Source organism: Bos taurus, chromosome 3 (genome assembly GCF_002263795.3).
Source record: "Bos taurus isolate L1 Dominette 01449 registration number 42190680 breed Hereford chromosome 3, ARS-UCD2.0, whole genome shotgun sequence".
Taxonomy (NCBI): Eukaryota; Metazoa; Chordata; class Mammalia; order Artiodactyla; family Bovidae; genus Bos; species Bos taurus.
The window spans coordinates 23,481,447-23,508,278 of record NC_037330.1 but is presented as its reverse complement, the minus strand read 5'-3'; the positions used below and the strand labels follow the sequence as shown (position 1 = coordinate 23,508,278).

At 43.8% G+C, this 26,832-nt stretch overlaps 1 protein-coding gene across 1 annotated transcript; it reads right to left on the bottom strand.

Annotated features, from left to right (window-relative positions):
* Positions 1–232: 232 nt before the first annotated feature.
* Positions 233–24,361, bottom strand: REG4 (regenerating family member 4). Its single transcript, NM_001076986.1, is given in 6 exon segments — positions 233–1,323; positions 7,284–7,389; positions 8,906–9,043; positions 13,031–13,128; positions 19,766–19,925; positions 24,313–24,361. Coding segments are annotated over 5 exon segments (477 nt in total). The 5' UTR covers positions 19,833–19,925; positions 24,313–24,361; the 3' UTR covers positions 233–1,255.
* Positions 24,362–26,832: the final 2,471 nt, after the last annotated feature.

Genomic DNA, 26,832 nt, shown 5'->3' with positions numbered 1-26,832 from the left:
CTCTGTTTCATTTCCTCTCTATTCTTTCAGTCCATGCTTGGCAGATGGACTTAGCCTATTTAGGTGATAGGGAGCATCCTCAGGTTGGGATGTAAAATTTTGTGTTCACTGCTCAGCAGTGCAGTGTGGATGAAACAAGTGGCCACACAGCCTAACTGCATGGCCAAGCCACATGTCGTTTCCTCTCTGATCATGTTTGTTGCTAAGAAACAGGCATGGGATCACACCAAAGTCGCTTTTTATGTAACTGTCGAGTCTGTATTGTTTCGTTTTCACATTGCCAAGTAGATTCCTGACCTAGGGAGGGAAAAAATTACCTCCTCGGCATTGGAGCCACCACCCCAAACCTCACAAGGCAACGAGATTTGAGCAAGACATGAGTTGTCAGCACCCAGAAAGACAAGAGCACCCAAGACCAGGTCAGCCTGGCCAGCCAGGTCAGTCCCCTGCACCTGCTTGGACTGTCAGCTCCCCTCACAAGCTGCAGGGCTTACATTGAAACAACCTCCCACCTACTCACTCATGCTTAGAGGTTGGCCAAGTGTGCCACCTCCATCTCTCCTCTATCTAACCACGGCTGCAGCTGGGGAGGAATTATGCTAAGGAGGTGGAAAGCAAATACTAGGAGGAAGGAAATGAAGAAACACTTGGGTGTGTTTTCTGAGTCTTATTTCACCTTTTCACTCTCATCGCTACTGAACTGGAACGGAACAAACTTCTCTGCATACAACCATTCATTTAAAAATGGTCCTGAAATTTTATGGTCTATATCTGCCTAGCAGAGACTTTCCTGACAAATGGAAATGTTCCCATGACAAATGGAAAAATAGGCAGATGGCTAAGGAGGTGGGTGAGAGCAATAGAGAGAGGGTAGAGGAATGCAGAAGCTGAAACGGGCAAGAGGCTTTTTCCTGAATTTCTTCTCTTGCCATCAAACCTTTATCCCTGATGGCCAAAGACCTGGCTCTTTCATCAGTGGGAGAGACACCCCTCATCTGCTAAAGATAGTGGAGGTGGGGAGGAGGAAAAGAGAGTACTGTGGAAAGGGATTGTGGGGTGAATATTTAGAGCTAGAAGACACTGTCATACCGATGTTGACATCCCTGCCTCTGAGTTTAAAATGTCAGTGGAATAAGGGCTTCATCAGTCTTAGTTGCTATGTTTACTCTTCGAGACAATGATCAGATAGGCAGCATGGCAGAGAAGGAAGAAGAAAGGGCCTTGAGCCAGGGTTGGCAGGATCTGGATTCTTGCTCTAGGGTCGGTACTTGCACAGGAAGTGTTGGCGCTCATCGCATTCTTTGCTGGTCCAAGTTAAAAAATCTGCAAGAAAATAAACAGATATTTAAATCCACCCACTTGCTGTGTGAGTTTATCAGCATTATCTGGGTGTTTGCTTGAACCCATGGATAGGGTACAAAAGTTTGTGGCAGCTTGACTAGGATGTCAATAGTCAAAGCTATGGTTTTTCTAGTAGTCATGTATGGATGTGAGAGTTGGACTGTAAAGAGAGCTGAGCACCAAAGAGTTGATGCTTTTGAACTGTGGTGTTAGAGAAGACTCTTGAGAGTCCCTCGGACTGCAAGGAGATCCAACCAGTCCATCCTAAAGTAAATCAGTCCTGAATATTCATTGGAAGGACTGATGCCGAAGCTGAAACTCCAGTACTTTGGCCACCTGATGCAAAGAGCTGACTCATTTGAAATGCCCTTGATGCTGGGAAAGATTGAAGGTGGGAGGAGAAGGGGAAAACAGAGGATGAGATGGTTGGATGGCATCACCGACTTAATGGACATGAGTTTGAGTAAACTCCGGGAGTTGGTGATGGACAGGGAGGCCTGGCGTGCTGAAGTCCATGGGGTCGCAAAGAGTCAGATACAACTGAGAGACTGAACTGAACTGAACTGACTAGGATGTAGAGCCCAGTTGTTAGGTCAAACACCAGTCTACATTTTGCTGTGCAGGTATTTTTCTATTTAGATGTGATTTAAAGGCCACCCACTCCAGTATTGTGGCCTGGAGAATTCCATGGACTGTACAGTCCATGGGGTCGCAAGAGTTGGACATGACTGAGCAACTTTCACTTTCATTTGCATTTAAATCAGTAGACTTTGCATAGGGATTACCCTCCAAAACTTGGTAATCATCTAATCAATGAAGGCCTTAAGAGAAAAGACTGAGGTCCCCAGAGGAAGGAATTCAGACTACTCTCAGCCTCAAGTCTACAACATCAACTTGCAGGAACATCCAGCCTGCTGACCTGTGCTGTGAACCTCAGATTTGCCAGCCCCCACAATTGCATGAGGGCTTCCCTGGTGGCTCAGCTGGTAAAGAATCCACCTGCAATGTGAGAGACCTGGGTTCAATCCCTGGGTTGAGAAGATCCCCTGGAAGGGAACAGCTATGCACTCCAGTGTTCTGGCCTGGAGAATCCCATGGACTGTATAATCCATGGGGTCACAAAGAGTCGGACATGACTGAATGACTTTCACTTTCACAACTCCATGAGCTGATTCCTTAAAATAAATTTCTCTATCCTACATGCTCTGTCTGTCTGTCTCACTCTACCTTCTCTTTCTTTTGTTTCTCTGGAGAACTCCAAGACAAGCTAAAAGAAAAATAATTTAAACATCATACACAATTTCAGATGCTCCATACCAGCATTGCTTTTGAGGAAGGCAGGGCTTGACATTTTGTTGTTGTTTTATCGCTAAGTCGTGGCCGACTCTTTTGCAACCCCATGGACTGTAGCTCATCAGGCTTCTCTGTCCACGGGACTTGGAAGCATTTTTGAGGAGAGGTTCAATTTTTTTTCTTCCAAAAAATAAGCTCCACAGAATGGCTTGCCAATCTGGTGTGTCTACCACTGAGCGATGGGTTGCTCCCCAGTTGGCTGTCTGCCTGGCTTTGACTTGTAGATCTGGCTCTGGCACTGGCACCAGGGTGTGTCAAGTTGATGGGATAAGAGCCTGGGAGGGGGGGCATGGAGGTACAGCCAGGCAAACCAAGGTGAGGTGCCTGGTTTTCAGGAGGAAGAGGAGATAGGTCCTGACCACTCCCTCAGCCAAAGGGCCCAGAGCTGGGCCACAGAGTGTAAATGAGATGGAGACGCAAACATTCTGGGCATTGCCAAAGTGTGGGGCAAAGAGAGCATGGCACGAGCTTCAAACGACCATGGGGAACGCAGCAAGCTCCCCAGTGGGCACTAACTTAGGAAAGTGTCTCTTCTCCCTCATTCCTCCATGAAAGAGGGGCAGGTTCAGGGAGGGGTGTAGGAGACCCTACTCGCCTCCCTTCCAGGCCATGAAAGCCACAAGCCAAGTCTGCACAGTGATAAGCATCTGACATATATTGGGGCTTCCCTGGTGGCTCAGCTGGTAAAGAATCCGCCTGCAATGCAGGAGACCTGGGTTTGATCCCTGGCTAGGGAAGATCCCCTGAAGAAGGAAATGGCAACCCACTCCAGCATTCTTGCCTGGAGAATCCCAGGGACAGAGGAGCCTGGTGGGATATAGTCCTTGGGATCGCAAGAGCCGGAGTTAATGACGAAACCACCACTACCACCACGATGATTAGTATTATTTTTCCCTCTATACAGAGTGGCGTCTGAGGCACAGAGAAGTAAGGAATCTGGTCAAGGTCACACAGCTAAGTGAAGGAACTAGACTCCTACCCCAGGCATTCAGAATGCAGAACCCAGGCCCTTGACCTAAACTATATTAAATATGAAATTTATTTTTCGGTTGTAGAACCCTAGTTATCATTACTCAATATCTCATGGTGAACCAGTAGGTAACTCAGGAAGCACTGTGAAATACAATTTTCCAAAGGGTCCTGGTCTTTTTAAACAGAAAAAAGGAACAAGTTCAGTCACACAGAGAAGCACACACATGGAGTGTGTGTGGCTCTAATTGGGGACACTAATATTATACCTTGTGAGTCTTAAACAAACTATATAGCCCCTGAGTTGGTGAAGCTAAATCTGTTATATAAATATAAAGTTACATTGACAGGGCTGAGGGGAACACACTTTTGAATTCTACCTTCACCAGTTTCTAATCCTTGCTTCCTTCCTTGAGCTTTTCTGCCCCGAGAGCCTGTATCCTGAGAGTGGAGAGCTGGGCTGAGTGAACGGGAAGAGAAGTGTCCTGTGGCCTGGTGTTCTCAGGTGGACGACTGGCTTCTGGTTCCCACACAGGACACTTCATTGTTGGGAACTTTGCTGATGTGGACACAGACTGACAGTGTGAGGATTTTGTTTCAGAGCTCCATCTGATTGAGACCTTAGAATCACGGGAGGGACCTTGGGAGGCCATGGTCCCCTGCTCCCCTGGAGCTTGGTCTGGCATCCAGCCCTAGGGATTCTGATGCTGTCAGTCTGAAGCGATCCCTGAAATTCTAAAAAATTTTAAAACATTCCTTAGCTGACTCTCATGTGCTGCAAGCCTCTTTTAATGCTTTTTAAAAAAATTTAATTATTTATTTTAATTGGAGGATGATTACAATATCGTGATGGTTTTTGCTATATATGAATATGAATCGGCCATAGGCATACATGCAGCACCCCCATCCTGAACGCTTCTTCCACCTGTCTCCCCACCCTATCCTCTAGGTTGTCCCAGAGCACCGACTTTGAGAGCCTTGCTTCATGCATCAAACTCGCACTGCTTATCTATTTTACATATGGTAAAGCATGTGGTTGGTTCAATGCTATTCTCTCAAATCATCACATCCTCTCCCTCCCCCACTGAGTCCAAAAGCTTATTCTTTGTGTCTGTGTCTCCTTCGCCGCCCTGCATATAGGATCATCAGTACACCTTTCTAGATTTCATGTATATGCATTAATACACAATATTTGCCTTTCTCTTCTTTAATGCTGCAGCTGCAATAACAACCCCATGCGTGTGTGCTCAGCTGCTAAGTCGTGTCTGACTTAGCCCGCCAGGCTCCTTCTGTCCGTGGGATTTCCCAGGCAAGAATACTGGAGTGGGTTGCCATTTCCTCCTCCTGGGGATTTTCCCAACCCAGGGATCGAACCCATGTCTCCTGCATTGGCAGGCAGGTTCTTTACCATTAAACCACCAGGGAAGCCCCAATATCAACCACAATGTCCACTTTTGCTTGGTTAACTCTACTGATTGGTTTCTCACTACTTTCTAGGGTAGTTCATTATATTTTTGGACCATGCTGATTGTTGAGAATATTTTCCTTGGCTTGAGTAGAAATTTACATTTTGGTAGCTTCTACATATTGGTCTTGGTGTATTCCTTCCATCAGAGATGACTTATTCTTTAAACAGCAGCTGTAGTCCCTTCGAGACTGTGGGAAGTGCCTCCTTGGTCTGTGATAAGACCCACTTATCTCCGAAGGTTTGCTTAGTGCTCACCTCAGAGTTTGTCTCCACATGTTCATCACTTTGCTGTCAGAAAGTTTTTGCATATAACCTTTATTTTTCAGACAATAGTAAACCTGTTCCACATCCCTTTCCACCTGAGCCCCAGCACCTGAGTCCTCAGTCCTGGCCCTTCCCAGGCTCACCCCCTGGCTAGTGGGGGAATCCTGGTGACACTACAAAGGCCTTTTAAACACACTGGGATGTTCTCTTTCAGATCAAGCATCTTTTACATCTCTGACATTCTGTTTCCTTTCCATGTCACTTATTAGCCATGGTTCTCATATAGGAGTGATTTTCTCCCTCCAGGGGATATTTAGGGCTTTCCTCACGGCTCAGACGGTAAAGAATCTGCCTGCCAATGCAGGAGATGTGGGTTCGATCCCTGGGTCAGGAAGATCCCCTGGAGAAGGGAACAGCTACCCACTCCAGTAATCTTGCCTGGCAAATTCCAAGGACAGAGGAGCCTGTCAGGCTACAGTTAATGGGGTTGCAAAGAGTTGGACATGACTGAGCAACTAACACTTTCAAGGGACATTTAGCAAAGTCTGCAGACATTTTTGGTTGTTACAACCTGTGTGTATTTGTGTGTGTGTGTGTGTGTGTGTGTGTGTGTATGCTGCTGGTATCTGCTGGTTAGTGACTAGGGAATGTTCACCCTACAATGCACAGGGCAGCTCCCACAACAAATCATTACCCACCCCAAACGGTATTTGTAGCAAGGCTGAAAACCCTAACATATTAGCATAAAAAGCAAAGCTTGAAGGCAGGCAAGAGAACTGAAGAGGCTGCAGTGACGGTGTCCAGCCTGCAGCCGAGGTTCTGGGCACTATGTTCTGGGATGAAACTCAGAGAACATGAGCGAAGAATGCAGGCAAAGTAAGGTTTCCAGGGCTTATGGGGAACCCTGACTATAAAGAAGCCCGAAAGCAGTCACACATATTTGCTCCCTGTAGTCTGGGTTTCTCCAAATATGACATATTTACCCCTCATGGTATAGCACAGAATTTTAAGATAAACAGAGACACAGATGTAGAGAACAAACGGATGGACACCTAGAGGGGAAAAGGGGAGGGGATGGATTGGGAGACTGGGATTGACATGTACACACTACTGTGTTTAAAATAGATAACAATGAGAAGCTACTGCGTGGCACAGGGGGAAAAAAGAGGGGTCAGTCTGCTCACAGGCCATCTATTAAGTTAATCTTAACAATGCATTCCAATATACAGTGGGTGCAGACCAACACTATTTGATTCCACTTACACGAGATACCTAGAATAGTCAAACTCACAGAGTCAGAAAGGTCATTGGTAGATGCCAGGGATGGGGGTGGGGATAGGGATGTGGGGAGAGGGAAGGGGGATTTAGTGTTTAATGGGGACAGAGTTTCAGCTTAAAGAGGTGAAAAATTTGGGAGATGGAGGATGGTGAGAGTTGCACAACAGTGTGAATGTCCTTAGTGCCACTGAGCTATACAGTTAAACGTGGTTAAAATAGTGTGTTTTCTATTATGTGACTTTTACTATGATAAAAAAAACATAAAAAAGAGAATGTAAAAAAAAGTGAATGTAATCATTTGCTGTATAGCAGTAATTAACACAACATTGTTAATCAACTATACTTCAGTTAAAATGAGTTACTGAAAAATTTTTAAAAAAGAAAAAAGTGATTGGAGTAAAAGAAAATATTGATAACTGAACGGCTGGTACACTGATATGGCAAAGATTGTGAAATGGTCACAAATGGTCAGTGAGTAATGTCTGGGACAAGGCCTCTGTCCTGTAGAGTTGTGGGTGTGAAATGGTGCAGAGGGGAGTCAATGTCCAGCTTCGCTCTTAACAGGAAAGAGAAGGAGCTGGGATTCAGGAAGAGATGTGGTAGAACTTACTGGTCTTGGCGTTCATCACAGCACAGTACTTGTTCTCACCCATGGACTTGCCAGACAAGGATCTGTAAATATACACGGCTCCATCGACCCACTGCCAATGATGCTTCTGCAAATGACAGGAAATGGGAGACATGTACACGTTAGCCTCCCCACCTGCTCACGGCCCAGATGGTCACCACAGCCCACTTAAACACAGCGTTCACTGTAAAACTTGGGAAAGCACAGAAATGTGTGAAGGGAAAATAGAAAAGCACTCCATTTAACCTTCAGGAAGACAACATTACTAATATTTTACCATATTTACTTATGGTGTAACCATTTTTATCTATCACAATATTTTTAGTACTGAAAAATGTGGTAGCCTTTAAAACATATACATTCAATTTTGTAGTATTTTGCTTTCCAAACATTTTTTAATGGTAAGAAGGTACCACAATTTACCTTGCTGATTCTCCTATTGATTGATGGTCATGTTGTTTCCAATTTACAATTACTGCAAAGAATACCGCTATGAACAATTTTATTTGTAAAGCTGTTTCTGCACTTAAAATTATTTTTTAAAACTAGAATCCCAAAAGTAGAATTAATGACCAAGGGGCATGCATATTTCAAGGATATTCAAGTGCATTTCCAAACTGCTTTTCAAAAACAGTTCCGTTGTAGGAATTTATACCCTCATTTACTGGGAAATTTCTCCTTATCTTAAAAATACTATTCATTAAGACAAAGCAAACATCTAGTAATCTAAGTCAAATTATATTGTTATTCTAATTTGTATTTCTTTGATACATTCATTGTACAATTCATTAGGCAGTTTACTAGCCGCAGTCATGAAGGTAAAAAATTAAATTTAAAAAAATCTGGTAGAAATTCCTTCAATTAAAAAAATAAATAAAAATCAGATAGAAATAGATGTAAATATTTATCTTATCTTTGAATGAGAGAGCTCTGGTTGATAGCAGTGTGAATAGTAACAATATAAAATTAATTGTATAAATCATTTGTAACATCTATAGCAAAGTTTATCAAGAAACACAAAGTCTAGGATTTTTCTCCTTGTATTCTTTGTGCTTTTTTTGGTTAACATAGAAGCTCCACAAAGAATCTATAAATTGCAGGTCCCACACAGAGACTTCAGCAACCTCACATGTCATTTCTTACAAAGAGGTACTGAGAGGGGCAAAATGAAAGACCAGTGAAGAAAGTTAAGGAGGGCATAAGACACATGACCGCATCTGGTGAAAAGCTTAACTGAAAGCTCTCCCCTTTAACTCAAGATCTAATTGGAATTTAATTAAGCGGGATCTCACAATGAGTGTGTGTGTCTGTGTTTATTTGTGTATGTATATACCCCTATATACTTACAGAAACCTCTTTTGAAAGGCTCTGGGGAGCTGGTACTTTTGTGTTTGAAAAGGTTTGAGAGGGCTCTAAATGGGGGTCTGTAAGTGGAGGACATTGCTTTGTCCCTAACCTGGACGCCTTGGCCTCTATCAGGTGGAGGCAGGTGACTGAAGACCTGCTGTGTGTGCCTTTGCCAGTGGGCCCGGGCCCGTTTCCCAGACAGGAGCTGTCTATCTGCTTTTCCCACGGGGCCATGAGTGCGCCAGGTCTGAGGTTACCTTCTGTGGGTCATGCAGGCCAATCCACACCGGCTTGTTTCTTTGATAGGCATGTATGTACTTTGCTATGGTGCTGGCTTCCTTTAAATTCAGGACAGATGCCAAATGGGCTCCGTTTCCATATGACTGACACTCGAGCTGAGGGCAAGGAGGAGATATGAGGTTTAAAAACATAGCCCACAACCTAAATGTCCATCTACAGACAAATGGATGAAGAAGATATGGTATATCTTTTTTATGGTTGAGTAATAGTCCATTATGGGCTGAGTAATAATGGACTATTCAGTTCAGTTCAGTTCAGTCACTCAGCTGTGTCCGACTCTTTTCGACCCCATGAATCGCAGCACGCCAGGCCTCCCGGTCCATCACCAACTCCCGGAGTTCACCCAAACTCACATCCATCGAGTCAGTGATGCCATCCAGCCATCTCATCCTCTGTCGTCCCCTTCTCCTCCTGCCCCCAATCCCTCCCAGCATCAGAGTCTATTGCTGCTAAGTCACTTCAGTCGTGTCCGACTCTGTGCAACCCCACAGTCGGCAGCCCACCAGGCTCCCCCATCCCCCGGATTCTCCAGGCAAGAACATTGGAGTAGGTTGCCATTTCCTTCTCCAATGCATGAAAGTGAAAAGTGACAGTGAAGTCGCTCAGTCATGTCCGACTCTTAGCGACCCCATGGACTGCAGCCCACCAGCTCCTCCATCCATGGGATTTTCCAGGCAAGAGTACTGGAGTGGGGTGCCATTGCCTTCTCCGAGAGTCTATTACTCAGCCACAAAGAATAATGAAATAATAACATTTGTGGCAACATGGAAGGACCTAGAGACTATCATACTAAGTGAAGTAAGTCAGACAAAGACAAATGATATCGCTTCTTTGTGGAATCTAAAAAATGATGCAAATGAACTTATTTACAAAACAGAAACAGACTCATAGTCATAAAAAACAAACTTCTGGTTACCAAAGGAGTCAGAGGGCGAGCGATAAATTCGAAGGTTGGGATTAAAATATACATACTATAATATGTGAAACAGATAAACAACAAGGATCTACTGTATAGCACAGGGAACTCCACTCAACATCTTGTAAAGACCTATAAGGGAAAAGAATCTAAAAAAGAATATATTGATAGAGGTGTATGTATACCTGAATCACTTTGCTGTACACCTGAAACTACTGGGATACTGTAAATCACCTGTATTTCAAGAAAAATTAGAAAAAAAAAAAAAAGAAAGAAAAGCACAGCCTTCACCTCAGAACCCTAGCTCACCATGCAACATGCACACACAGCCCCCGCCGCCTCTCAGGACAGAAGACTTCCTGTCATCATGGGAGAAAGCACAATGTCACAGGTGTGAGGTCTCTTCGAGGCCAGGTCACGAGCTTTAGGGCCAGGAGAAGTACCTGGGGTCCTGGACTCGCCTCTCATTTGTGTATGTGACCTTGACAAGTCTCTGTACCTCTCTTCCTCGTCTGTAAAATGGAGGACATAATTATGGCTACATGAGGGAGTTGTTACGAGGATGGAACTGACATAATGCTGTACTATAGTAATACACTTCAATAAGTCTGAGACCACGGATTGTAAAATGTGCCATTCTCTAACTAGAAACTTACTGCCCAACTGAAAAAATCATTTTATATACACACACTTTACAGACAGACAGAGACACATACTTTATGCTCTCCTGGGCTTTGTTACGGGATCTGCCTACATGATAAAACTTAATTTAATAAAAGCATGGTTTGACTGTGGTTGCTACTCTAATGCTTGCCTTTGAACTTGCTCAGTATTAGATGTGGTTACTGTTTCATGATAATTTAGTCCTGGAGGAGGGCACGGCAACTCACTCTAGTATTCTTGCCTGGAGAATCCCATGGACAGAGGAGCCTGGTGGGCTACAGTCCATAGGGTCGCAAAGAGGTGGACACGACTGAAGTGACTTAGCAGTCCTCACACTAAGTGCCAGCCACTTTACAAAACCCAAATGTTTTTACATCCATAATTTCATTTGCCTTTCAAATTTGTGAGGTGTAGATGCTGGATTCCCAGTCCACGTTTAGGGAGTGTACCAATCACAAAGATTGCTGGGACAGAAGAGCAAACAGGCTCAGTTGGTTTAAGTGATATTTTCCCTGTAAGTTCACATGGCTAGAACCCAGGGCTCTGCTTCTGCGATTGGGTTTACCTGTCATTTTCATGCCAGCTCCATTGCCTCCAGGAGTTTTGTGAACTAAGATAGCAACTAGGAATCAAGAAGCACAGCACTGTGGGGTCAATTTCTCCAGTCCTTCCTGACACCTTCTCTGCACTCTGGTTCAGGAGTGGTTAACTCTGCTAAGGCTTGGTAGCAATCTTATGGATTGCTTTTGCCTTGAAAATCTGAATTGAGCATCTACCATGTGCCAGAGGTTTTTTGCAACAACCCCAACAACCCCATGGAATGAAAGCAATATCCCCATGTTACAGAAGAAAACTGGTAAAGCGAGGTATAGCTCTAACTAATGCCTGGCAAAGCGTGATTTAAACACACACCTATATTATTCCAATATAGACTTGGACTTCCCAGGTGGCTCAGTGGGTAAAGAATCTGCCTGCAATTTAGGAGACACAGCAGACGCAGGTCAATCCTTGGGTTGGGAAGATCCCCTGGAGAAGGCAGGGCAACCCACTCTAGTGTTATTGCCTGGAGAATCCCATGGACATATGAGCCTGCCGGTTACAGTCCATGGGGTCGCAAAGAGTCGGACATGACTTAAGTGACTGAGCACACATATTATTCCAAAGCTCCCCGGATATCTTCCTCTTTGTTTTGGTAGAATTAGCGTTGGGCTCTCTGGGGACAGGCAGTACAAATGTCTGAGGCCACTGTGGGCCCAGATTGTACCCCATATCCCCACTGGTCTCCCCAGTCGGTCACTCCAGTAAAACAACCACAATTCAGAGACACAGCAGCCCTGACTCCTCACATTCCGAGGTAACTTACTCTGACTGGCTAGGTGGGTAATTCTTAGGAAAGCCTCAGTGAAATAAAACCAATGCGTTTGTTGAGCTGTGGGGTCACTAAGGCCTTCCATGTGTTCGGAATGCTTCACTCTCTGTCAGGTGGCTCTGAGGCTGGTAAATCTTGTACAGCAATTCAAGTTGTTCTTTCTGTAAGTTCCTCATCTCATCCTCTTTGGCTTAATGTGCTTCTGTCTTTTTCCCTGATAACGGACTCTCCGAGGGGAGGCTGTCTCTGGTTCATTCTCATGCTTTTGCAGCAACCCCAGGGTCTGGGCCTGTAGCATGCCCTCCATTGATTTGTCGTTGTTCAGTCACCCAGTCGTGTCCAACTGTTTGCGACCCCATGGACTGCAGCACGCCAGGCCTCCCTGTCCCTCACCATCTCCCAAAGTTTGCCCAAGTTCATGTCCACTGCATCAGTGATGCCATCCAGTCATTTCATCCTCTGATGCCCTCTTCTCCTCCTGCCCTCAATCTTTCCCAGCATCAGGGACTTTTTCAATGAGTCCGCTGTTCGCATCAAATGACCAAAATACTGGAGTTTCAGCTTCAGCATCAGTCTTTCCAATGAGTATTCAGGGTTGATTTCCCTTAAGATTGACTGGTTTGATCTCTTTGCTGTCCAGGGGACTCTCAGGAGTCTTCTCCAGCATCACAGTTCGAAGGCATCAATTCTTTGGTGCTCCATCTTCTTTATGGTCCAACTCTCACAACCACAACTGTACATGACCACTGGGAAGAACATAGCCTTGATTATATGGACCTTTATTGGCAGAATAATGTCTCTGCTTTCCAACACACTGTCTAGGTTTGTCATAGTTTTCCTGCTTAAGAAGCAAATGTCTTCTGATTTCATGGCTGCAGTCACCACTGCAGTGATTTCAGAGCCCCCCAAAAGGAAATATGTCACTACTTCCACCTTTTGCCCCTCGATGTGCTCCATCGATGCTTACAGCATTAGAGGAATTGAAGAGGTAACCCTCTTCTCTCCACTTCACCTGCCAGGTGACTTCTCGGAACACCAGGGAAGGACCCTTGGCTCTGAGTTGAATGATACCTGGAGCTTCGAATGGTCCCTTGCTCTAGAGACACCTCTCTGAGCATGAGCCAGATTTCTTACCTCAGCCTCGGACCAGTTTCTCAGCTTCCGGAAGTATCCATAGCAATATGGCCCATGGTAAAACCAGCCGGTAGCACAGCTAGGTCTCACTATAGTGGCTGTGCACAAACAAAAGCAAACACAAGTTACAAAGGAAGGAAAAAGCAGTTCCACACCTTAGCCAGTTTAAGACCCAGGTCACCTTGAAGGAGGAGAGCTGAGCGCCCTGGAGGAAGGCTCTCTCTCAGCTGCCACATCTTTATACTGTTCACCTTTCTCCTAGCATCTCCAGAGGGGGCTGTGGTCTTTTACCAGGGTACTTCAGCACTGGGGAAAAGGAGATCACCAGATCTTTGAGGATACCGGACACTGGCTCTGAACTGACACCGATTTCAGGAGACCCCAGACGTCACTGAGGTCTTCCAGTCGAGTAGGGGTTTATGGAGGTCGAGCAATCAATGATGTTTTAGCTCAGGACGATGTTCCATGGACCTAGTGGTCCTCCAAGCCCATCCCTGTGCTAATCTCCTCAATAACGGAATACGTAATTGGAATAAACATCCTCAGCAACTGGTAGAATCCCCACGCTGGTAGCAAGATCAAACAGATGTAATTCAAGAGATCACAAGAGTGGATGAGGGGCATCAATTGGTAGTTTTAGGCATTATAGGGAGCAAGTGGGTTTTTCTTTTTTTTAATCTAGGGGAATGCACAACTGGTTAGATGGCAACTTGGCAGAAACTTGAGAATGAGGGGCTGTAAGTCAGTAGGCAGGGGAGGGGAACATTTTAGGCTAAGGGGGTGGGTGAGCAGAGAAATGGCAGCAGGAAGAGCAAGCACTTAGGTTTGCTGTACATGTAGAGGATCTGTCAGGGAACCACTATAGAAAACAGAAGGAGAGAGTCAGGGCCCAGAAGCCAGGGAAACCATGATTCAGAGAGAAGCACAAACTCTTTCAGCTAGTGGACTGATGAATGGACCATGGCACTGAAACTGCTGGAAATGCAGAGGACCCAGGTAATGAAGGGGATGCTGAGCTAGTAAGTCTGGACTTTGTGCCAATGTGGCTGCTCGGTAATGCTGTGGACGCGTGCAGGAGTCTTTCCACCCCCAGCGCATGTCCCTGCACTGCTGTGGTCAAATAGCCTCTCCTCTCTCCTCGGGCAGATGACGCCGCTGTCACTTGCCTGCCTTACGCTTCTGTTCTACGTCATTGTGTGTGTTAGCCCCTCAGTCATGTCCAACTCTTTGAGACCCCATCGACTGAGGTCTGCCAGCCTCCTCTGTCCATGGAATTCTCCAGGCAAGAATACTGGGGTGGGTTGCTATTCCCTGATCCAGGGGATCTTCCCAATCCAGGGATCAAACCCCTGTATCCTGCATTGCAGGCAGATTCTTTACTGCTGAGCCACCAGGGAAGCCCTGTTCTACTTCATTCCTTGCCTACAAATCTCCTCTCCTACAAATCTCCTGTTGCTTTCAGATAAGCTCTCCACTCAGTTGGGCATTCAAGGGTATTCATAGCCTGGTCTTATGGCCCTAGTGAAACACAGCTTCCTGTGCAGCGGCCCCAGCTGCAGCTTGGAACATGATGCTCATGGTTGACGTAGATCCTTTGCTTGTGCTCTGCTTTGTACCTGTGAATGATGGACAATGACTAACCGAGTGGAGGCACAGCAAGAAAAGTTTCAGTGTGAAAGTGTCTCTTTTGCTGTTTCCTGTTTGCCCATTTTGCTTGCCTTTAACCTTGCTTGTGTGCTAAGTCACTTTAGTCATGTCTGACTCTCTTTGGGACTCTATGGACTGTAGCTCACCAGGCTCCTCTGTCCATGGGATTCTCCAGGCAAGAATACTGGAGTGGATTGCCATGCCTTCCTCCAGGGGATCTTCCTGACCCAGGGATTGAACCCACATCTCTTATGTTTCCTGCATTGGCAGGCAGCTTCTTTACCACTAGCACCACCTAGGAAGCCCTCTGTTTAACCTTGAAAAAGCCTAATTATAGGCATTAAATCACTAGGCAATTTAACCTAACTCCTGACTTATGCTCTCCTGAACGCATACTACGCCTTGTCTAAACTGCTGATTGTTTTTCTAGATAAAAAGAAATAAAAATGAAGAATTCAGCAGTTAAAAGATGTCGTTGTTGTTCAGTCACTAACTCATGTCTGACTCTTTGTGACCCCATGGACTGCAGCACACCAGGCATCCCTGTCCTTTACCATCTCCTGGAGCTTGCTCATACTATGTCCATCAAATCGCTGATGCCATCCAACCATCTCATCCTCTGTTGTCCCCTTCTCCTCTTGCCTTCGGTCTTTCCCAGCATCAGGGTCTTTTCAAATGAGGATGAAAAGTATTGGAGCTTCAGCTTCAGCATCAGTCATTTCAATGAATATTCAGGGTTGATTTCCTTTAGGATTAACTGGTTTGATCTCCTTGCAGTCCAAGAGACTCTCTAGAGTCTTCTCCAGCACCACAGTTGGAAAGCATCAGTTCTTCAGTGCTTATCCTTCTTTATGGTCCAACCCTCACATCCATATGTGATTACTGGAAAAACCATAGCTTAGCCCATATAGACCTTTGTCGACAAAGTGATGTCCCTGCTTTTTCATATGCTGTCTAGGTTTTCTTAGCTTTTCTTCCAAGGAGCAAGAATATTTTAATTTCATGGCTACAGTCACCGTCTGCAGTGATTTTGGAGCCCAAGAAAATAAAGTCTGCCACTGTTTCCACTTTTTCCCCATCTATTTGTCATGAAGCGAGGGGGCTGGATGCCATGATCTTAGTTTTTTCAATGTTGAGTTTTAAGCCAGGTTTTTCACTCTCCTCTTTCACACTCATCAAGAGGCTTTATCCTTAATAGTCCTCTTCTCAATCCTGCAGGCAGATCCTGCAGGCAAGATGACATTGGAAAATTCAACCAGTCTGCACACAGTGGGGAATGATGCAGAATCCAATTTCCTGCATCAATAATTCATTAAGGCTCTTCTGTCTTTCTCCCCTTTAAAAATCGTCAAGGCTGAGCAGAATCTTTGGAGTTGGCCTCTGGACACAAGTTCACCTTCTCCCTAGACTGCCAGCTTTTCTGAGTCAAGCACCTTTTCTTTCTAAGCAACAAGCAGTCAAACTGGCTAACAAAGGGGTACCTCAAACGAATCAGGAACAAGCAACATAGAAGCTCATATGCTTAAATACCTTACCTTCTTCTACCTTCAGGAATATGAGCATCAGCATTTGATGTTAAATAAAAAGAACACCTTTATGCCACTGCTGCTACTCCTGTTGCATTATCACCAGCTTCCATGTGCAGAGTACTTCCTTGCCACCAGGCACTATGCTGAGGGGTTTATTTGTACTACATATGTATCTTAGGGAGGCGAGGAAACAGACCGGGTGGCCACCCGTCTAAGATCACACAGGGAGGTGGAAAAGCCACTTTTCAGATTCAGTTCTCTAACTTACGAATCTGTGTTCCTGCCACCAAACCTCTCAACTTTGGCTTTTATAAAAAAACAAGAAATTGGAAATATGGCAATGAAAATCATTAGAGGGTTGGGATGCCTTGGTTATTTTATCAGGGGGAAAGAAAGTAAAAGACATCTTTGACTCTTAGAGTAAAAATTGATCTTCTTAAGGAGAAGGCTGACCACCGATTACCACTCCAAATGAAAAGGCTTGAATTTCAGTAAGGAACAGTCTGGAGAGAGATTATGAAGCATGCTTTTCAATTGAACACTGGTGAAAAGATTCTGAAAGAGGTGGAAGGGAAGAGTCCACGTCTCTGACTGCAGTCTGAGGATAAAGGCCCCTTGCTTCACACCAGGTGCTCCTCGTTCAGTTCTCCCTGATTTCTCTTTCAAACTCTGAAGTGACTCTGCTCGGCATCCTGTGGGCAGATGTGTAAGCACAGATTCTCCACCACCAGGCACTTTCTTTTTTCCTGAATCCAGGTAGTGAGAGCAGAGCTCCCAGTGGCACACTGGAGGACCTAGAGGGGTCAGGGCAAAGCACACCTTGGGTCATGCTTAAGGCCGGACCACCAGTGCGCTCTCTCTTTCCCTGCCCCTGTGTCTGTTTTGAGCGTCCTTCTCAGTTTCTGTCCATGTCGCTCTGTTCGGCTCCCTCTGAGCCTCTCTGTGTCTTTCTGACCCTTTCCGTGTATTTCTCTCTTTGTCTCTTGCTGTCTCCCCACTCACCCTGGTGTCTCTGTCTCCCACTAACTTTCTGCTGGTCTCTGTGCCTGAGTCTCTGTGTGTTGATGACTGTCTGTCTCTCTGCCTCATTCTCTCCTCTCCTTCCTCCCCCCTCACCTCACCACGGACTTCATGATACTTCAGCCAAGGCCGCGGCACCCTAACGGAGATGCGTGAGCTCCTGGAGGGGCAGACTGCGCTGCTCTGCTGGGGCTGCCGCTCTGCCTCCCACCACCTCACACCTCATGGAGCATTTACTATGTCCCAGGAGCTGTTCCAGGCATTCCAGTCACCCTCACAATAACCCTGGCAAGTAGATTGTCACTAACCTCAGTTCCAGAGGAGAAAACAAAGGCAGAGAGTTGTCAGGTCCTGGAGTCCTACAGCAAATAAGTGGCAGAGACAGGATTTGACCACCCAAGATGGTCTGACTCTAAACAGAAGCTCTCAGTCATTATAGTCATTGAAAATGAAAGGGTCAGTCCCTCAGTCGTGTCCAACCCTTTGCAACCCCATGGACTGTAGCCCACCAGGCTCCTCTGTCCGTGGAATTCTCCAGGCAAGAATGCTGCAGTGGGTTGCCATTCCTTTCTCCAAGCGATCTTCCCAAACCAGGGATTGAACCTGGGTCTCCCGTATTGCAGGCAGATTCTTTACCGTCTGAGCCACCGAGTTTGCAGCATTGTAGTCATTAGGCTCAATTTATTTATTAAAAAACCCCTATGAGCCAAGTACATTCATTTAGATTGCCTTGTTTAATTACCAGAGCTTTCCTAAGTAATAAGGATGTATATATCCCCCCTGGACAGATAAGAAAACCTCTTCGGGGGTGAAGTAACCTACTGAAGACACTCTTGGGGAATGAGGAGGGATCTGGGAGAGGAGCCAGTGCCCAGAAGCCCTAGAACCCTGATTCCGCCACTCCTGGTCCTAGACTCCTCATCCATACACATGCAGTGGCAGGAGGTTTTGGCTCGTAACATCCCACCTGGACTACTAATAGTCTTTTTGCTCCACCACTTACTAGAAATGTGGCCTTAGGAACATTATTTAAACTCTTTTAGTTTTGGTTTTCTTGTTTATACACTGAATCATAGGGTTGTTGGGAGGATTAAGTGGGATAACGCATGTACAATGATTAGCATTGAGTGTCTAGTAATTGTCAAAAAATAGTAACTACTTAATAAATTGTAGCTATCAAAATAATCACATTATCATTATACCCATGTAATATGTTTTGAAAATAGTAACTAGTTAGGATGTTTTTTGTTTTGTTTTTGTTTTCTATTGGAGTATAGCCGATGAACAATATTGTGAGAGTTTCAGGTGAACAGTAAAGGAATTCAGCCATATATATATATGTGTGTGTATATATATGTATATATGTGTATCCATTCTCCCCAGACTCCCCTCTCATCTAGGCCGATGCATAACATTGCTCAGAGTTCTCTGTGCAGTACAATAGGTCCTTGTTGCTAATCCATTTTCAGTAGAGCAGTGTGTACATGTCCATCCCAACTCCCTCACTTCAAGCCCCGCCAGGGAAGCCAGGACCAGAGCAGCAAGGCCCTAGCTACCCAGGCTGTTGATTAGAAATGGCCATGGAACGCGGCCCTCTGGGGGAGCTTGAGGGTAGCCTCTCCCAGTCTTTCACACGCTAGCACGTTCCAGAGAAAGTGGTTGAGTTCCCCAGGTCCTGAATGGCCGTAGATGGTTGAGAGAGCTGATAGCTGGACCCGTAGACTTCAGCCACAAGTACCAACATGAGGCCCCAAGAACCCTGCCTCTCTTTGTATCTCCTTCCAGTCACTCTCTCCCCTGGCCTAGGTATCCGCGCGGGGAGAAGTGCTGGGTCCTGTACAGCCCCGGGCCCTCTCAAGAGACCTCTTCTCAATAGAAGTGCTGCTCAGGCGAGTTTCTTCACCCCCTGTACCACATACGACACCAGCAGGGCCTCTGCAGACTGTCAAAGCAGCCAGGATGCTTATTCTTAGCTCATATATGCAGCTTTCTTCCCCTGCTTTCTCCACTGGTAGATTCTAGGGTATTGCTTACAATCTCACAGATATGTTACTTTGGTATTTTATTTATAAATTTTTTTTTTAATTTATTTATTTGTCTGTGCCCAGTCTTAGTTGCAGCATGTGGGATCTTAGTTCCCTGACCAGGGATTGAACCTGGCCACCTGCATTGGGAGCACAGAGTCTTAGCCACTAGACCACAAGGGAAGTCCTGACATGTGACTTTATACTTGATGCTGGGCCTATATGTGTGTTGGAGCCATCTCTCCAACTAGTCTGTATGTTCTTTGCAAACTAGAATCCCCCAATATGTTTAAATAGGAAAATAATGCACAAAACACTGGGTAGTTCTAATTATAGTTATCATTACTTGACTGCCAGGTACAGGTACTTTAAATACATTACCTCCACCCTTCATAATAAATTTGCAAAATAATTATTATAATCTACATTTGATTGATGATGGTTTCACTACGGCTTACAACCATACAAAGAACATTGACTGTGGGCTCAATTCCAGCTTAGTGACTGATACTCACCATCCAGGACTTCAGTGCTGATTACACAGCTCATCAGAAAAACCAGCCACATGCTTTTCAGAGCCATCTTCCTCTTCCCCCAGGGACAGAAGTGCTTCAGGAAGCACAGATCTCAGAGTCTTTGTCAGTTTTTCCTTGATATTCCTGGATTCACCCAGATCTGAAATTTCAACACATTTATACTAGTGAAGTGGACCTAGGAATTTATAAAAGCCAAATCGTATTAGTAAATGCATGCTTCTCAGTCGCTCAGCTATTCCCAATTCTTTGTGATTCCATGGACTGTAGCCTGCCAGGCTCCACTGCCAATGGGATTTTTCAGGTAAGAATAATGAACTGGACTGCCGTATCCTCCTCCAGGGGATGTTCCTAATCCAGGGATCAAATATGTGTCTCCTGCATTGCCTGCATTGGCAGACAGATTCTTTACCTCTGTGCCACCTAAGAAGCCCAAATCATAAATGAAGGAAAAAATATTTCTCTGGCTAAACCCAAATTATACAACAAAGGGAATTTGAAAAGATACATGCACCCCAATGTTCATTTCAGCCCTGTTTACAATAGACAAGTCATGAAGAAAGTGAAAGTCACTCAGTCATGTCTGAGTGACTCCTTGTGACCCCATGAACTATACTGTTCATGGAATTCTCCAGGCCAGAATACTGGAGTGGGTAGCCTTTCCCTTCTCCAGGAGATTTTCCAAACCCAGGGATCGAACTCAGGTCTCCTGCATTGCAGGTGGATGCTTTACCAGTTGAGCCACCAGGGAAGCCCCCAGACAAGATATGGAAGCAACCTAAATGTCCATCAACAGATGATAAAGAAGGTGTGATGAACCTAGAGATTATTATACTAAGTGAAGTCAGTCAGAAAGAGAAAGATAAATACCATATGATATCACTTACATGGAATCTAAAATATGAAACAAAAGAACTTACAAAACAGGAACAGATTCACAGACTTGGGAAACAAACTTATGGTTACCAAAAGGGAAAGTTATGGGGAAAGGGTAAATTGAGAGTTTGGGATTGATATATACAGAGTATCTTTAAAATAGATAATCAACAAGCATCTACTGTATAGCATAGGGAACTACACTTTACTAATAATAATAACTCCACTTTTCTGTAATAAAAGAATTTTAAAAAGAACATATGTATACATGTATAACTGAATCACTTTGTTGTACACCAGAAACTAACAGCACTATAAATTAATTATACCCTGCTGCTGGGAAAGACTGAAGACAGGAGAAGGGTACGACAGAGGACGAGATCGTTGGATGGCATCACAGACTCAACTGACATGAGTTTGAGCAAGCTCCAGGAGATGGACAGGGCAGCCTGTTATGCTTCAGTCCATGGGGTGGCAAAGAGTCGGACACGACTGAGCGACTGAACAACAACATACTTCAATAATAGATAAATAGGAATCTCAAGCTAAATATAAAGATTAGGAAAATTTATCTTATGTCAGCCTCTAAGCCAATGCCAAAGATCTAACTCTGCTGGGCTGAATGGTTTCAAGTCTGAAAGCATTTGGTATACTCTGAAGAGCCCGCCCTTGCTATTCTAAGCACAACCAGCAGAGGGCGTCCAAAGCAAGCTTTCTCTCAGATGAGGCAGTATTTGAGCTTTAATAGTTTAAGTCCGGAGAAGGCAACGGCACCCTACTCCAGTACTCTTGCCTGGAAAATCCCATGGACGGAGGAGCCTGGTAGGCTGCAGTCCATGGGGTTGCTAGGAGTCGGACACGACTGAGCGACTTCACTTTCACTTTTCACTTTCATACACTGGAGAAGGAAATGGCAACCCACTCCAGTGTTCTTGCCTGGAGAATCCCAGGGACGGGGGAGCCTGGTGGGCTGCCGTCTCTGGGGTCGCACAGAGTTGGACACGACTGAAGCGACTTAGCAGCAGCAGCAGCAGTAGTTTAAGTCAATCAAGTCAATCCCAACCGTGAGTTTTTAAATGTTAGAATTAAAACTGAATATGTTATCTAATATCTCCACTTTACAATTTAGAAAACCTGAGGTATAAAGTCATTTTCTCATTGTCACACAGCTACAAGATTTCCTAACTTTAACTTTCTTCCCTTTACACTTAGGAGATATCACACTTTTAAAAAAATAATTTTATTTTTCCTGTGACTAAATAGTACACAAATTATTAAAAGATCATTGAAAAACTAGAGAATACGAAGCAATCTTCCAGAGAAACAATTGAGTCAAGAGCTTATTAACATTTTTCTAGGCATGTGTTGTTTACATAATTTTGTATAGAGTCTTATAATTCTGAAACATGGTTTTATCTCTCAGAAACAGATTGATTGTAATAAACATTCTTCCACTCTCATAACTTTTATGAAGTTTTGCTTCTGTCTTTAGTATAAATTCACGTACATGAGAGCCTGCTAAGTTGCTTCGGTTGGGTCTGACTCTTTGCAACCCTATGGACCGTAGCCTGCTAGGCTACTCTGTCCATAGGATCCTCTGTCCATGGGATTCTCTAGGCAAGAAAACCGGAGTGGGTTACCATGCCCTCCTCCAGGGGAATCTGCTGGACCCAGGAATCGAACTCTTGTCTCTTACATCTCCTGCATTAGCAGGTGGGTTCTTTCCCGCTAGCACCACCTGGTAAGTCTGAATTCACATACACAGGGTTGTAATTTCACAGAACACACAAATTGTCACATTGATATTCTTGGCTAAAATACCCTCTGAACCTCGAGGAGTAGGAGGGAGGCTCAAGAAGGAGGGGATATACGTATACTTATAGCTAATTCAGGTTGTTGTACAGCAGAAACCAAGACAACATTGTAAAGCAATTATAATCCAATTAAAAAATAAATTTAAAAGAATTTAAAAAATGCCCTCTGAACAGGCTGTAGTGTATGTTCATTCTAACACTAGTGGGCAGGAATGTGCTTTCCTCAGCCCTTAATGAACACCTGATTTGTCAATTTTTTTTTTCTTGCTAATTTTGGTATATTAAAGAAAAACTTCATTTTAAAAATACTGATAAAGTGGGATGTCTTTTTATATAATGATTAGCTCTTAAATTTTATTTTATGAATTTTTGGTTTACAGCTTTGCACAGCTTATTGTTGGATTTTTTATCTTTTTCCTCAGGAATCTGGAGGGCTTTCTTTGTATATTTGTTGTCTTTTATATCATACCAAAAATATTTCCCAGTTTGTATTTTCTCTTGTTTACAATATACTTTTTTTGCCTACTGAAAATTTCAAAATTGTCATAGTTATCATATCCTTTATAACTTTTGGAATTTATATTTGAAAAACTGGCCATTGCCATCCACATAAGATTAAAATATCTACCTCTATTCTATTTTTTATCCATTAGGCAACTACTTTAGTGTAAGCCTGGGGTTGGGAAAAAGGTTTTTCCCCCAAATTACTAAGATGAGTAATTCATTGCATTTTAATTTGAGCATACTTTATGATCAGCATACATGTTCTAACTCTCAAATAATAGATTGCTTAAGGGAAATAAATGGTGAAACAGAGTGTTTGAAATGGAAACTTTCCCAGAAAATCTAAAGATTAGGTCCATATGGACACTCTGACACAGCGTTGATAAGGAGGGAAACAAAAGAGTGAAGAGTGTGTGGCTGTGATGACCTCTCTCTCTCTCTCTTTTAATTATGGTATTAACCTGCAATTGATTCTGCTGAGGAGCCTCCATTCCAAAAGTGATAGAGGTATTTTGGCTGTCCTGTACCTGCTTCAAGACACAAATGGTAAAAGCTTCGCTCTCAGGTCAACAATCTGGGGAAGGGAGGTTCAGCATCTTTTTAAATATAGTCCTCCCCACTTATCTGCAGGGAATACATCCTAAGACCCCTGAAACCACAGATATTACAGAACCCTATATATGCTGTTTTTCCTATGCTAATCGGGGTGGTGGGGGTCGGGGTGGAGGGAAGCAGTACGCTGGACAAAGGGATGACCTGCCTCCTGGGTGGGAATAAGCAGGATCATGCTAGATTTCATCAGGCTGCTCAGAACAGAGCGTGGCACAATTTATAATTTATGACTTTTTTTTTGGAGTTTACCATTTAATATTTTCTGACCCCAGCTGACTGAAGAAAGCATACTTGGGAGAGTGCCGCCAGGATAAGGAAGGGGCACCACTGTAACCTATAACTGAATCCTAACAAATTGACATTCATTGAATGCTCCCGTGTCATCCAATTTAATCCCCATAACTGGGCTGCATTCCAGATATCATTAGCTTATTTTGCACATGAAGACCCTAAAGTTTATGGAGATCAAGTATCTATCCTACAGTTTCACAGCTTCTAGATTGCTGAGCCAGGATTTAACTCAACACTGTTTGAGACCAAAGCCAATGCTCTTTATAAGACAAGGAAAGAAATAAGTAATTTAAATGAAAAAAACAGCAACACAAGCATGATGAACATGTTTTGAACTATAACTTGTTCTTTCTGGCCCAGTTAAAAGCTGGCAAAGAAAAACAGATACTCAAAGAAAGCCCTATGCCCTCAACGGCATGGAGGATTAATTACCTGGTTGGCATTCAAGGCTCTGAAGACCCCTGCCTTCTTCAGTGTCCTTAGAGATCCCAGGAAGTTTCTGAAGTTCTTATATCTTCTTGCCTCAGGAATTATATGACGTTTGCTTTAATCACACAGCAGCAATGTTTACAAATAATAGCCATCCATAAAAGTCTTATCTACAGCCAAAGTGAACTGAATGAGATATGAATTGAGAACATGTCTAAGTTGTATTTTAATTATTTAAGAGAACCTCTCCCTAATTGCAAATAGAGTCTTTTCTCTACAATCCATTTTAGCAATATCCTGTAATTTGTGATGAAAGAAAATTACACTATTGAAGGATAGGAAAGTAATTTTGGCTTATATATAATTTAACTTGAAATTTACGCTAACTAGAATAGCTTATTTGTGGAAATAGAGCTAAGGATGTAGAAAACAAACACAGTTACCAGGGGATAAGCAGGGGAGGGATTAATGCGAGACTGGGATCGACACACACACACTATTATATGTGAAATAAACTAATAAGGTCTTACCGTATAACACAGGGAACTCTATTCAATACTCTGTCATGACCTATATGGGAATAGAATCCAAGAAAGAGTGAAAAAGTGAAAGTGTTAGTGGCTCAGTTGTATCTGACTCTTTGTGACCCCGTGGACTGTAGCCTGCCAGGCTCCTCTGTCCTTGGAATTCTCTAGGCAGGAATACTGGAGTGGGTTGTCATTCTCTTCTCTGGCGGATCTTTGCAACCCAGGGCGGGCATATGGATATGTATAAGTAATTCACTTTGCTGTTACAACTGAAGCTAACATAACATTGTAAATCAACTATACTCTAATAAATTTTTTTCTGAAACTTAAAAAAACCCAGGCTGTTTGTGGCCTATTAAACCTGCAAATGTACATCTGACTTAACCATTAAAGGAAAGAATGCGTTTAATAATTAAAATGGAAAAACTGTGGTTCAGGCATCCAAAATGGAGCTGGGGGTGCCATTGTGAATGTGGTTTCAGACATGTTCCTGTATCCCTAAGAACTTGGATTTTCTGAACTGTAGCAGAATCAAGGACACCACCAGTTTCTTTCAAAATAATATCTGCTGGCAGCTGCCACTGCAACCTCGTGACCTCAAGATCTCCCCTTGTAACCGTTCAACTATTTAGTGCCCCAAACAATCTTGGCTTAACACCCTTACGTCTTGCGAGCTCCTATTATAATTCTTGACAAACAACTTACGTAATTTTGCAATTTTTGCCTTTATAAACCTCCCCCCATTTGTGATCTAACAGAAGACAGTTCAAGTGCTTCCTGAATCTGTCTCCTGGGCTATAGCCCTCATTGTGGCCCAAATAAAACTCTTTCACCTCTTATTATAGATTGTTTATCAATTATTTCCATTGATACCTATTATAAGCCCATCTTCCTTTCCCTTTATGTTTCTTTTCTTATCTCTCTTTTTGTCTCTGTATTGTTGATTTCTTTTAGTTTTCCTTTTTTCTATAAAGATGGCTTGCTTCCACTCTGGGGAATCATGATGTTTCTATCATTGCTGGAAGGATTTGTCATCGGGGCTGGACATAGGTTATGTACCCTGTGCTCTGCTTAAGGAGCACTTTACTCTAAAGTACAAATCACCCTCAGCATGTCCCTGGTTCCCCCAATACCTCCTGGAGCTCCTCCTTGTTCCTGAAGAACAAGTCACTGAAATTTTGTTCTAACACAGAGCAGCCATGTCAGAATAACTTGCAGTGGTAAAATGTTTTACAATAAAGTGTTTCACTTAAGTCATCAAGCGAGATCCTAACGGAATCTCTGGGAGTGATGTAGGACATTACTCTATTTCACACCCCGGAAACTTGATGTAAGGAGAGATTAGGAAGCCTGGTTCCAGGTTCCTTTGAACCTGAATCCAGGTTCAAAGTCACAGTCAGTGGTAGAGTTGAACATTGATTCTAAGCCTTCTGACTCCCAGTTTAGCTGTTTGTTGAATCATAGGCTTTTTTTTTTTTTTTTTTTTTTTAAGCCTATTTGGAAAGGGTCACAAGCTCTCCTCTCCTCTAATAGATAGCAAAGGATTAAACTATGCTGTAGGTTTCAGAGAACATTCAACCTTAATTAGACTACAGCCTCGACAGACTATAACTTTAAGGCTGGAGAGAATAATGGTGCTTATCAACTCTTACTCTTTTACTCTACTGATGAGGAACCTGAGGCCCAGAGGAGTACTCTGCCTGGCTCAATTCACAGCTAGCTGGACTGAAGCTGATATCAGAAACCAGGCTTTCTTACTTCCAGTTCAGTATTTTTTTATGAGGCTACTCAGCCTTTGTTATTGGATTTTTTTTTCCAGCCTGTGTATAAATTCATGGTAAGACAGGAAAAACTAATGGTTCTGTGGTTACAAAGTGTACCTTAGAGGACCTCTGCCACTCTGATGATGCCCTGGTGGGGAAGAGCACAAGGCTTGGTTTCTGAAGAATCTTGGTTCAAATCCTAATTCTGTTTCCTACTCACAGTGTAACATTAG